The sequence below is a fragment of the Polypterus senegalus genome, chromosome 6 (assembly GCF_016835505.1).
Source record: "Polypterus senegalus isolate Bchr_013 chromosome 6, ASM1683550v1, whole genome shotgun sequence".
Classification (NCBI taxonomy): Eukaryota; Metazoa; Chordata; class Cladistia; order Polypteriformes; family Polypteridae; genus Polypterus; species Polypterus senegalus.
This window is the reverse complement of record NC_053159.1, coordinates 123090567-123105568: the sequence shown is the minus strand read 5'-3', so window position 1 is coordinate 123105568 and position 15002 is coordinate 123090567. Positions and strand designations below refer to the sequence as shown.

Below are 15002 nucleotides of genomic sequence, written 5' to 3'. Positions count from 1 at the left end.
TTGCACAAAAACAGTCATTTATCAAATGCCCCAGCTAAAAGCAAGCTTGTTTTGCCTCAAAACTGAACACTTGAATGGCAGTTGAATTCTATGCTTTCCTTGTTGAGCAACACAATTTCTTCTGTCTTCATGAAAAATTACAGAAATCCATATAAAGTACAAACAGGAAGAAATACTCCTGGTGTAATAAAGCACAAGTGAAAAAGTCTAAACAATCATGTTCAACAAAAGCCAGTGAATTTTATAACCTTGCTTTTTGAACAGATCCATAAGGACAGCGAACTAGAGCCTGTAGACACACCCCACACAGTCAACGAAGTCTATTCTAACTGTTTAGTCGGTATTTACATAATTAGCCAAATGCGATGAGCATTTAAGCGGCTCTGCATACCAGTCAAAAAATGCTGAAGCTTAATATTATATACATCATACTAAAATCTTTGCTCTAATCATTCTCAAGGGGCAAAAATATTTTGTCTCACAGAAAGTTGCTGAATTGAAAAATCATATTTTAATAAAGAAATACTGAAGTTTAAGTTTTCACATATTTCTTATGTATTATTAGGCCAACCAAAATGAAAAGAACCATGCTGTCAACAAGTGCACATGTAAGAAAGGACTACTCTGAATATAAGACTCACAAAGGGAGTAAGAAACCAAATGTACTAAAAACCAAAAGCAAGTGGGTAGGAACCTTACAAACAATGCCTGCCACAAAGCATGAATTGTATTTCCTCCCAGCAAGTTACTGAACTTTGCATTTCAGCATCTTCAATGAGCAGAGCAGAGGCTTAAGAAAGTTTATCTTTTTCTAGCTCTGATTTTGATTTTTACTCTCCAGGTAACTAAGAATGATAGCAAAATAACACATTTATTTAAAAAAATAACTAAATTCAAATAATAAGCAATGCCGGTAATTTATTGGAAAAATTTTATGAGTTATCATTGCACAACATCAATACAATTAACTTCAAAATGATTAATGGCCAAGCGTATTACTTCTTAAAATTTTGAAAGCGTTTATTAATCCAGGCAAGACATATTGCAACAGTTCAAAAAAAAAACACTGTTATTTAAAAGGGCAAATAACCAGTGTTTGAATTAAACATAATGTACACATTTGTCAGGGAAAGTGGAAAAAAAAGTTATGTTAAAGTAAAAAAAAAAATGAAAACTGATATCCTTTCAATTTGTTTCAATTTCTGAAAAAATATAACTGTGTTAACAGTGTAAACATTCTCATAAATAAGAAATTCAAAAAGCACACTCTCTTCTCCCAAATGTGTTTCATGAATCTTTCTCTGTCCAGATCATGGAATTCATCTTAATACCCCATTCTTCCCACTCACTCACACTGACCTACAAAAAAGTCCAGGCATTTCCTTTTACTGAAAATCTAAAATAAAATACTTTTTTAAAAGCATTTCTCTTTTTACCAACATTCTGCTTAGCTCTGCTAATTTTTTAGGTTTATATTTTGACATCTACTTAACAAGCTCAAAAGGGTCCTTCATTATACAATACATACAATTTCAGTGCACACTTCCTTCTCCTTGAATCTATAAATTAAAGCTGAGGTTTATTTAAGCTGTAGAACAGCATATTTAAGATGATCTGAAATAGGCCAAGCCTATCTTAGTTGGTGTGATAAGAATGCCAAAAACAACTAGCAAAATACGTCTTAATATATTTGTGTGTGAAGGCAAGTACAAAAGCCTAAAATAGGCAACACTTTCTATTAAAAAATGTATTTTTTACAACTTTTTGCATTTTTAAGCCAATAAAGGAGTTAGAAGTATACCAAACAGCAATGTAATAAAATAAACAGATGTGATATATAATAAAGGGGAAACCCATTTTCTGTTTTAAATTAGTCATCTCTCAAAGTATTAGACCAATATGTTTATTTGTTCCAAAATGAAAAAAGGATGTTTCTATCATGAGTGAAAAACATTGTTGCAAAGGACTGTACCTAGAAAGAAAAAGTTAAACTATACATGGAAAAATAACCTTTTACATAGTCCATCTAAAGTATATGTTGTATTAAAGTATTGGTAACTGTTGATAAATACAGAACCACTAAGGACAGTTTTGCATTAAAAGTTTCTATAAACATGGAGTGAATGTATAACCAAAAGAGGTAACAAATCCAAACCCTAACCCTATGTACACACTGATGTTAAGGAAGCTTTGAAGCATCCATCTATTCCAATATCATGTGTTTAAAAGGAGTGTCTTTAGGTGGTCCAGGCTACATAATCAACTCATTGTGTGACCATGGGCAAGTCATGTAACCCATCAATGTTTTAAGAGTAAAATTAAATACAATACATATATGGAAATCACTGCTTCGACTCTTATAAAGGTACTGTATATGCTGCATTTGGTGCTGCAATATAGAGAAAATTCACGCTTATTTCTTGCTTTTTATTATTTCTGTACATAAAGCAAATGACCAAATAACCACCTCTGGGTAAACTTAGTCATGGTTTAGGTCAATTATAATTTTTTAAGATACATCCAAAAAAAACTATCAGATGTACACAGTACAGTAAAGTAAGCCTAATTGTGACTTTTAAGTTCAGATTTGATTCATTTTTAAAATTCAAGCAGCTTCCATTCATGAAATGTATGCTCAATTCTGTTGATCTTTCTTTCTGCATGTTCCATTGCAGAGTTGGGTGCTCATCTGCTTTATATAGCCGTATAGTTTTTTTTTTATTCATTCAAATTAAAGAGCAGCAAAATATATATTATTTAATATAAAAGAGATACAAAAACAGTTCTTAATGTTATCACCTTCATGTAAATATTTAGTGTACTCCATTCCCCATATCCAACTAATATTTAATGCAAAAACACATATACAGTAATAGACACGACACAGGAAACTCAGTAAATTTTGCATTTTCTATGGGTTGACAATTATTGTATTTGAATTAATTTGTACATAACATTTAGTTACGCATAAAAATATTATCACCATAAAGTATGCTATTTTTCTGCATGAAGTTTTTGACAAAATCCATGATGTACAATTATGATTTGCAAAGACTACCTGAATAAAAGTAACTAGTCATATTTTGTGAAACTGGTCAGAGCACATGGCTAACAAAATCCAAAGCAAACTTCCAAAACTGAGCATATTTTAAATTAAAAGCTTCTGATGTGCAATTAGGTAATGAGAGAACTGCAAGAATAAATTCAAATGATAGTGCTTTATCATTTTCCAGAAATCCCATTAAATTGTTACTCTTAAGGTATGTGCACGTTCAGTATGATGAATTGAATCATTAACAGCTATTTTTACTTTCAGAATAATTTCACAGATTTAGGTCTTGCACTGAGGAAGTGAAAACTGCATACAAGCTCCAGGATGCACGTGCTTCACCACTCCTGTCATCAGGCTTCTCCTACTTTACATGTCATGATAAAACAAGTTTCTAAGACATGACACTGCAAAACGGGACAGTTAACCACACTTTGCGCAAAGCATATATGATTGCACAATTAAGTGGCATTTGAGACAGACTGAAAAGACCTAGAAAGCTGGGAGGAAGTTCACAAACCCACACCTGAGCACTCTGAGCATGTTCCAGCATTTCTTCAAATTCCTCATAGTCCTCGTCATCTGGTTCTGCTCCTGACAACCTGGCTGCACGAGCCATGAAGTATGGGGGAAGCTCACCAATAGCAGTGCCGGCACCCTGACACAAGAGAAAGAACAGCATAACTATTGTAACAACTATGAAAAGTAGAGTTACAAAAGTTGTTAATACAAAAGCACAATAATTTACATCTTTTCACATAAAAGTACAATTATTAATCTTACCTTCATCGGTGATATGTCATGCACAGTTTCATATTCTGTATAATGTAATACTGTATTGTTCACCTTAATTGTACTTGTATATAATCAGAACAAATACACTCACAAGTAGTAAATAATTATATTTAGAACTGTTTTTTATTTCAGACATGTAATGTTTAATTAGACACTGATTAAAAATAATTTAATGAGACTTTTTTGAAATTTAGAACTGCTCTTTAAGCATCAAAACAAAGTGATCACTAAAAAAATGGTTTTAAAAATTAAGAACTACCACTCAGATTTAATGACAAATTGATATTAAAATGAAAAGGAAAATTGGAATTGACTCTGAGAAAAAAAATACATATACATTTTTTTTCCAAATAAAGTATGGAAAATAAATTAATGATTTACTATTTAAGTATATTGGGCTAGTGGAAAGACAGTGACATCACACAGACTAAATACTACACCTCATCAACTACCACTCTTCCAATTGCAGGTTTAACTCCTGGAAAGGGATGATTTTTCTACAGTAAAACCCAAGAGTGTACTTGAGGCAGAAAAGACAATGTCTCTTTTCACTTATGTGCAGTTTGATTTCATTCAATTTAAGGAAATGAGGTAAGTTTAAGCATTGTCCAAATTACATCTGTTTAAACAGCACCCAATAAGTAGCCTAGAAAGCCACGTGCACATGCTCATCATGCTAATTAATTCCTGTCTGGTGCTGCTTCAATCACATTTATTTTGTACTGTGTTGGAGAGCTAGGCGGAGTGGTGGCTCGAGGCTAGGGATCTGCACCAGCAATTGGAAGGTTGCCGGTTTGAATCCCATAAACGCCAGAAGTGACTCTACTCGGTTGGGTCCCTGAGCAAGGCCCTTAACCTGCAATTGCTCCATCCGGAGTATGACGAAATCTGCATCCAGCTCAGCAAGCAGGTCCTCCAATTTGCAGGGAAAACGTGTGGGTTGGTGGCAGGATTGGCATGCCAGCCAGCGTAAAAAAACCTCACACTGTTCAGTGTGGTGCTAAAGTGTCACCCATTGGACGGCTGCACTTGGAACCCAATCCAGGTGGTTCAGTGCACACTTGTGTGTAATCAGTGCATGCTCCCAACCTCTCTCTCTCTCTCTCTATCTATCTATCTATCTGTGTTGGAGACCTTATTATAATCATCAGCAAAACAGTCTTATAGCTCCAGAAGACTTGGTTTGAATTTCCACACAGTCAGTCCATATGGAGCTCAAGTATTATGTTGTCTTCTGGATTTATGTGGATTGCCTCTAGAAATCCCAAAGATGTATATGCCTGATTGTCTGAAAAATCCTACACCCAGTCCTGTAAAGAAAGGCTCGACCTCCTGTGAATATGAATATGAATGACGAGTTTCAAGAAAATGATGCAACCATTGAAAGAGTGTTTTTAAACAAATGATAAAAAAACACCACAAAAGTGGTGCATACATGCTTTATGAAATGGAGAAAGGTCATGTATGTATGGAGGACATGTATCACAGAATCGTATAAAAATTAGTCCACTTATGACACGTACTTATATGTACTAATGCAATTAACGTATCAAGATAACCATTCAAAATTAAGAAAAAGATGAGCAAAACCAGATCTCAAAAAATGTCACAACACTGCACAGCACAACTGCAGAAACACAATCCCAAAATTAGTGCAAGGTAAAACAACCAACCATTGTTTCTCAATCATTGTCAATTTCTCTGTTTGAATGAGAGCTTTTCAAAATCAACTTGAATTTGAAAGGCAGCATTTAATCCAATAGTCCTGTGGAACAAGTTGTCCCATTTAAGGAAATTCCAGTTTTAAGACTGCACTAGTAAAAACCCTCATCCCAGCCTATATTCCCATCCAATCTTAAATGAACATGGTGATTGGCTTTTCATTATAATATAAAAGAAAATATGGTCACAAACCAGTGAGTATACAAATTCTAACTATTCCCACAGCTAGAGTACTATCAAATTAAGCCATGTGCTACCTAATGTATGTCTTTAGGCATGTTCAGTGGCTTTCAGATCAGCACCACTACTTCATACAATAGCTGTGACAACTTTTGTCATTAAAAAAATCAAATGTGACCTACACTGTGATCAGCAAGCGTTTTCAGCTACAGGTATATTTTACAAAGAAGTATAACATATCCATTGTAAGAAAGAAAAAAAAAATCAACACAGGTCAGGAATTAAGTCATTTACAATTGTGGACAAGAAACTGCATCTGCTCCTCAGTTATTCAGGAAGTTCATACCTAAAGAAAGTTCAGGAAGATGATGTCTCTACTCATTTTAAAAAGTTAAAGACCAAGTCAACAGGTTAAAAATGAAAAGGAACACTTACAAATTAAATGCAAATTACTCTTTAAGCAAACTACAATTGATTCAAATTTCTATGCAAGGAAAACCAAATAACAGAACTAATAGCTTCAGGCTTTTTACTTTCCTGAACCTTATCTAGCAATGCTAAAACAGGAGGCAATGTTTAACCTTTCACTAAATGACTTTCCTTATTAAAACTTAATAAATACATATTAAAAACAGACTCAAATGTTCTAGCATGAAGTTGTTCTGCTAGAATACTATATACAAATGCATGTTATCTTCTTTCAACTTAAGAGTTTAGAATGTTTGCTTTAACATAAAATTTAACTTCAAAAGAAAACTCAACCACGTATTTTAACCTTCTACTTAACTTTCTAAGCAAGTCACTATATCTCTCTCTCTCTCTCTCTCTCTCTCTCTCTCTCTCTCTCTCTCTCTCTCTCTCTCTCTCTCTCTCTCTCTCTCTCTCTCTCTCTCTCTCTCTCTCTCTCTCTCTCTATCTATCTATCTATCTATCTATCTATCTATCTATCTATCTATCTATCTATCTATCTATCTATCTATATATATATATATATATATATATATATATATATATATATATATATATATATATATATATATATATATATATATATATATATATATATAGACTTCCGTAGAGACAGGCAGAGGAGGCTACATAATCCTGAGAGTAGTGCTTTCAGGAGTTTTGTGCTACTGATAAGGGTTTGATAAATGAGAGGCCATTCAAAGAAAAATCCAAAATTTAATCTCCAACATAGATCTAACAAAAATGTTAAATATTGTGCACATTAAAAATGGAGGAAACATGTATATCTTATGAGGGTGTAACTGAAATCAAACATCTAAGGTCCATAGTGTTTCCTGTTTTGGTAACATATTCTAAATTTGTCACCTTCTGCTACCTTCCATAATCTCATAATGTGTATATTTACAGTAGCAGATGTGGAAATTAGGCAGTGTTACACCCTTCTCAGCTTTAGATCACTGAAGATTACCTTTTTTGATGAGTGATTTCTGTGTGTTCCAAATGCACAAAGTTGCAGCCACTAAAAAGGATACAGACAGTCTAGGAGGATAATAATTTTAACAATGTTAACTCCCTCAGCTAATGTAAGATGAAAATGTGACCAGCTTTTAAGGACATCTTTTATTCTTTCCACCAGGTTATTACAATTAAATTTGTCAAATTTGCTTTAGAGAAGATTTTTAAAACATTTACTCCAAGCATAAAGAGGGTTAACAGATGTATAAACATTCTCTACAAGGCCGTATATCAAAGGTCTACTCTTGCTAAACTGTAAGACTAGCAAATATTTTTAATGAAATTAACCTTGGCAAATTATGACCCAATAATCACTGGCCTAACACTTGCAGCTATAAAGTGGAAAGTAGCTTATAGATGTTAAAAGCCAGAAAGCAATGACATTTAAAAGGTATTAGAATGTTATTGATGATACAGTGATCCCTCGCTATATCGCGCTTTGACTTTCGCAGCTTCACTCCATCGCGGATTTCATATGTAAGCATATCTAAATATATTTTAAAGATTTTTCACTGGTTCGCGGACAATGGGTTTTTTTAATTTATGGTACATGCTTCCTCAGTTGGTTTGATTTCATACAAGGGACGCTACTGGCAGATGGCTGAGAAGCTACCCAATCAGAGCACGTATTATGTATTAAATAAAACTCCTCAATGATATACGGTATGCTTCCCGTGGTGCTTCGCATACTTAAAAGCCCTAACAGCATCTATTGATTTTTGATTGTTTGCTTTTCTCTCTCTATGACATTCTCTGCTCCCCTGGAAGGGGTGTGAGCAGAGGGGCTGTTTGCACACTGGCCTAAAGTATACGGACGCTCATCTAAAAAATGCTTAAAGACTACCTTCACATTGCTCCCCTCTTGTGGCTGTTTGTTGGGCGGTGCTTCGCATACTTAAAAGCCTGAATAGCCCTGTTGATTTTTGATTGCTTGCTTCTCTCTCTCTCTCTCTCTCACATTCTCTCTCTCTCACATTCTCTGCTCCTTACGAGCACTCCTTTGAAGAGGAAGATACGTTTGCATTCTTTTAAATGTGGGACGGAACTGTCATCTCTGTCCTGTCATGGAACACAGTTTAAACTTTTGACAAAGAGACAAATATTTGTTTGCAGTGTTTTTAAGTCCCTGCCTCTACAACCTCCTGTGTTTCTGTGCAAATCTGTGACCCATGTGTGACAATATAAAAATAACAACATAAACATATGGTTTTTACTTCGCGGATTTTCACCTTTCGTGGGGGGTTCTGGAACGCAACCCCCATGATCGAGGAGGAATCACTGTACTGAATAGGTTGGTTGCACATTTCACATATTACAACACTGAAAAAGAAACATGCTTAATGGATAAATTAGCACTAAGAAAAAACATTTAATAAAAATGGGCATAGGTAACTAAGATGTCAAACATTTGCAAAAGGTACCAGGCTAAAAAAAAACCTATTTCTGTTCTGAAATTTTTGTGGTAGCAGTGACAAAAGTATATAGCTTTACATAAGAAGGTGTTTGGTAATTTATTTTTATTTAAAAATAGTGAAATGTATGTATCATGTTATAAAGTGGACTGTGGTTAAGAACTCCATGAAAGTTGGTATATAAAATAAAATCTTCTGTCAGGAGATAAATTTAAGCTTAGTGGAGTTGCACACAACTATAAGAAAGCTCATAGGATGACACCATAAAAACTAAAACTGGCTATTTACTAGAAGCCTTATGGTCACAATAGTACACAGTGAATTTTCCAGCAAAAGTTTTAATCGAGCTTAGTGTTTAAATTTGAATTGGGAGTTATTAAAAAAAATCTACAATAACTTAAAACATGAAAAATGCATTTCTACAACAATTTCTATTTTATATAAATAACACATTTGAATCAATTAGCATACCTCAGGTGCTTGCTTTTTATATAAGAAATGAATATTTAATTAGCAGAATGTTTGGAATAAAAATGAAAATTGCTAATATATTTGTAAACAAGAAAAACTTTAATGTGATTCCTTTTTCATCACAGCTATGAAAATAAAAAAATGACAGTGCAACAACATGAATTAAGAAAACAATTGTTTACAGACAGAGGTAAGTAAAGTTAACTGCAATTTTTTTTATTTTATTTTTTGTTGTTGCATACAGTCTGATGTAGATGCAGTGGCAGTTGTGGTGGCTGTTGCTCCAGACAGTGTTAATGTAATTTAGCAAAAATAGCTAACCTGTGCATTTCTTCCACATCATGCTGTAACATTTGTGCAATATTGTAGCTAAACTCACAGTGCAGAAACAAATTTGTGTAATTTAAGACACCAAGTATCAAGGCGTTGTCCTTCATCCTGCCTTTTCCTGAACCACACTCATCACCATTGGTTTTTAACAACTTATTTTACATGTCTTTCCTCAGCCTTAACTAACTTTGATTCCATTTCAAGTGGAGATTTTGAATTTGTGTTCACAGCATGCTCACAGCTCACAGAAAGCAGGTAGCTGACAACTGGTTAGAAGATTACCCTGCTTCCCTAACATTGGTAATTGCTAGAATAGCATTACATGATTTGTTAAAATGCATCTAAAAATGGCAATATTGTTTTCTTACACAGTTACTGCAGTAATAATAAAATGGCATAAATGATAGGAAATATTAATTATCAAAAAATAGCCATATGCTGGAAATCCAGCATGTTTGCAGGAGAACTTTAAGATGTAAAATTATGCACGACATGAAAATGATGAAAAAACATTAAAGAAAATCTGATTTCACATGAAAAAAAATAAAATCCACAGCTTCAACAGCTGTCACAAACTTGGTTGCTTGGATCTCTTCACCCTGCATTTCTGCCTCTCCCAAAATACAATATCTGTTCAACCCCTTCCTAAGTCCCAAGTCACTTCACCTCTTCCTCATTTTCACTGATTTAAAACTGTTACATGGCCTAATGACAACCAATTCAAACCACGCTTACCTCACATGTTAGGTGTAGCCAGTGGCTACAAAGTGCAGCATGGGTTGGTTGCAACAGCTCCTAAAGTAATAATATGTCCAACAAGGCATCATAAGAATAATTTAAACAATCCACACACTGTTTAAATAGATGGGTTTGAGACAGAAAGCAACACAATTTAATCTTATAACATAAAACCCTATCATAATGAACAATTAGGCTAAACAGTGCAGTGGTTGCACTATTTTGGCTTAAATAAGTTAAATCCTCTGATAACACAATTACAAAATGTAACTTATTTAATCATTTTCCTTTCAAATTACAAGGATATTTTCCTTAGTATGCACAGTGAGAAAAAGAGAATAGACATGGAAAAAACAAAGGTCATCCTGGCACTGCAGGATCCACTCCTATCACATCCAGTACTAGAACCTGTCTTAATGGAGGCAGATACATTTAAGATGAAATCACTCTTTAGCCAACCACCAAGGATTACATTCCAGTTTAAGAACTAATGTGTCAGACTCCTGCCTCTTGCCAGGAAACTGCAGTTTGCAACCTTCCCGCAGATGTTAAATATCCTATAAGAGTGTGTGAGTTTTAATAAGTATTCAAATTCATATCACACACATATATCTTCATGCAAGGTTAATGGAACATGCCCGTCCCAAAATAAAGCACATCTAAACAAGAAAGTGAAACCATTTACCATACAACAGCTGCTATATTAACCTCTTTAAATTACACTGCAACAACTGCTATGAAATTAAGACTAAGTGAAGGAGCAAGAAAGTTAGAGGAAAGTGGAGAAAAGAAAGTAACTAAGCCCCATACAAGATAAAATTATGCTTTGCTTCTTTAATTAGTTGCCATAACAATGACCCACAATTTTTGTTTATTTTAGCTTTTCTAAATGAGATTCCAGTACTGATCATGCTCTTGACAAATATTTTTAATATATAATATTGGCGAGTTCTGTGAAACTATGGCGCATACTTGTTGCCACTACTCTACCTGCATTTTTATATTTTTTTTTTTATTTCTTTCACAGTCATTTTTTTATGGTTTTACTCAAGACTATAATTTAATACTTTTTCATCTTTGATTGGGATTGGACCAGTTAGTATGAATATACTTGTGTTAAGCTTTATTTAAACTTTTTCAATTGTTTGCTAGGGCTTCTGCCTTATTTTTTTATTTAAGCAACGCCGACATCTAACATTCACTGTTTTCTCCAATATGCAGCATTTCTCCCAGCACTACCTGTTTGTTTGGTCCTTGGAGTGGTGCTACACTAATGACCGTCTTCATCAGCGGATACTTTCTGTTATATGATAGCCATGCAAACTTCTCTGACTGATTTTTGTGCATCTCATTGTGTATTTCTGGACATTTGAGTGAACTGCTAACCCACTGGCATCAGCTTTTCTGTGAAAACTTACTATACTAAGACCTTAAATCTGCCATTGTCCAGTAATTAATTGCTTTTCTTTGTCTCTTATATGGTTACTCCATGTATTTACATTCTACTTTCATGAAGGGCTTTACTATGTTACACTCTATCCAGATGTAGTGTTCAGTCTGGACTATTCATAAACATTCTGACATTCTGCAGTACTGCTTGTTTTAAACTACACCATCCAGCTGTAAGTTTTTTGATCACAAGAGTGTCAATTTGCCAAACATGCTACACTGAAATAAACCCTAAATATAGATCTGTGTGCAATGAACTTTCAACTGCTACCATCGTTTCATTTAACACAGGGTCCATCACATGGTGAAGCACTACTGTATGAATTAATTTTGCACTGTAGCCTTTGTATGTTATTGTTAAGTGACACATTGTAAATATCTATTTAATTTGTGTCTCTAAACGAATAGACTCCATCTGGACTTGTTTACTATGCAGCAGATCATGGCTCAGGTCAGGGAGTCAGTCTGGCCACAACTGTTAGATCTGATCTTAACATTAAACGAATACCAACTGTATGTCAGGTATTTGGCTGATAATTTAGAAATGTACTGTTTGTTATTTACACTTTTTATACTTTACTGCACTTATTATGCTCTATTCATGCGTTACTTGCAAAATACTATCCTTGTTATATTTTAACTTTCACAAATCATTTTGTATATATACCCACTTACAGTATTCTTATTTGTACAAAACCACACTATTCTATACTGTATATTTATTATCTGATTACTTGCAATTAAAGGTTAGTTGCTAAACTGCATTTTATTGACATGGTACTGTGTTCAAGAACAATAAAGTTGAATCTAATCTAATAATAAAATCTGGATTTATCTTACTGATCATTCTCCACAATACAATGGGTCTTCCTCAGTTAAATCGTCTTTAATAGCTGGTCATTCTTGTGGGCCAGTTACATTTTCATTGACATCCCAACATGTAATATTAAACAAATTATTTGCTCTTGGTTCTCTTCTAGCATGTTGTATCTTGTTTTGCTTTTAAATCCTGATTGTTGTTTCTTATTTTAATTCCAAACTTTGTTTTTTATATTAACCTATTGTATGTGTTTAATGTTTGGCATTAATGTGTATCCATTATAAGTAATTTGATCTTTTTCTGTGCTATTAATTTTGTACCCATTCAAATATTTGTGAAGCACTTTGAGCATGGGAAAGGGGCTATATAAATAAAATGCATTATTAATTATTATTATTATTATTATATTTGGATGATAAAATGGCATATTCTTTTTGTTTGATTATACATTAAGTATACACCTCTAAATATTAGTTCATTTGATTGTTTTATAAAGAATCTTAATTTATTTGTAAATAATCTTAATAAATTACAATTAACCACCATTAAACTTTGATATATATTTAACTGCAGACTATCATAACAATCTATGTTTTATGATATTTATACAGCAGCATAGCCACCCATTCATCTAGTTACTCAAACTTTAGGATTATGGGAGTTGAAGTCTTTACAATAGTTTAATAAAGCTCCACAGGTTTGCTTCAGTCTTACCCACATACAGGCCTCCAACCGCACTTTGGAGATGATGTCCCAAAGAGATATAGTACTCTGTAGCTCTTCTACTTCAGGGCAAACTATTTTATCTGGATATGGAGGCTCAGGAAAATTGACAGAGTTACATTCATAGGCAGCCAGTGTTACAGAAGCTATATGTGGACCCTAAACAGAGGGGAAAAAACACAACAAAGAAAAATATATAAGAAACAGAGGAGTAACTTATTCGGAAACAAATTAAAACCCCATGTAAATATTAATCAACTATGACAAGTTTTCCAAAAATCTGAATCTCTTAATTTAAACAATCCACAATTGCAGAGAAATCAAAGGCTGTAAATTAACTTTATTACCATGAAGTGCAACACCATCTTCATTGTGAGAAAATCAATAATATATCAATGCAAGCTGGTCATGGACAATTAATTACATATGTAAAAGAATATATTAATGGGGATTTCGTCTATGCTGTAATTAACACTAAAGTTCTTGGTACTGGTCCTCTCTATTCAAACCAGACTGCTCAATGTGCAGCAATTTCAAGTATTACCTGTGGGATTGCTTCTCAGGTACTATTTGCAGCTTATATGTTAAATACAATTTAAGTACACTCAAAAGTAATTAATCTGTCTGATATGTTTCTTAGATCAAGACTGTCCAAAAATTTCCTAAAAAGTCCCATAATTGCAATAATCACATACATATGTCTTTAAGGTTTTTTTAGTTTTTTTTTTGAAAAATTAATACCACCATGGGTTTTTTATTTTAAAACCCAGTCTGGTATACAAGAAATTAGCAATCAGGTTTTATTAGGGATTGTACAATCATATGAACCATAAAATTAAATTAACATTTTATATTTTTACCTAACAGCTAAAAAAAAAAAGCAAAACTTCGAGCATATTAAGTTTATGTTTAAGATTAAATGAAGAGCTTTACAAAGATGTTCTAGCACACATGGTATCTACAAGCATTTTTAGTATTCACTTAAACACTGAAGAAAAAATAGAAAGCTTGTTGTTTGTGTATGTTACAATAAACCCACAAGCCAATTGCACGTGATAAATGTTTCTTTACATATCCAGGGGTTTCTTCTTTGAAATTATTCACAAGTTTCCATGTTGTCTGCTCACTTTCATTAGTAAAATATGTGATTTGCACACTTATATGCCAAGGTGAGAAGCACATCATAGCTAAGTAAATATGAATTGTCAAAGATCCCACCTGTGTCAAGGCATGCACAGTAAAAGGCTCATTACCATTGGATACCCGAGGTTTAGAGCATCTCAATGATGTGTAGTTGTCTATGACTGATAAGTCATACCACATGTCACAGCTGTGTGTATAAGATAAGAAACAAATTGCGTATGCAACAGCTCATTTACACACAAAACATATGGTTGGGGAAGTCCTAGAAAAGTTACAGATTGCAAGTATTTTTAACTTTTCAGTGAATTACACATTTGCAGAAAGACTTGATACTATGCTTGACTTTAAAGTATTGGTTATAGTATAACTTGGAAGTGCTGTGGCATGCATTTTTACAGTTCAAGCATTAAGAGTTCAATTACCATATCTGGACGTTGTCTGCTTCATATTGTAAATGTGTTAGTTTTCTGAGCTGTGCTCTTCCAGATTCAAGTTCCTAATGTAATGGTGAAGTACAGTAATGCTTTACCTACTCAAAGTTTCACTTGAGGACCACACAAAATAATGCCGTACAAACATTTAAGGGGAGCCACACTACAATTGAATGTATTTATAACATGTCATGCCCCGCCATGCCATCTTGCACAATTTCAGGTGGGGTACCTCCGTCCAATTAAACGTGACT

The 15002-nt window shown here is 33.7% G+C and overlaps 1 protein-coding gene across 2 annotated transcripts in view; it reads right to left on the bottom strand.

Moving 5' to 3' along the window:
* LOC120531531 (vacuole membrane protein 1-like) overlaps positions 1–15002 on the bottom strand; it is a 126928-nt gene that overhangs the window by 65617 nt on the left and 46309 nt on the right. For both annotated transcript variants that reach the window (XM_039757025.1, XM_039757026.1), the window contains exons 6-7: positions 13166–13333; positions 3576–3707 (exon numbers count right to left, since the gene is read on the bottom strand). In XM_039757025.1, the coding sequence (XP_039612959.1) occupies positions 3576–3707; positions 13166–13333 (300 nt within the window). The remainder of the gene's footprint in view (positions 1–3575; positions 3708–13165; positions 13334–15002) is intronic.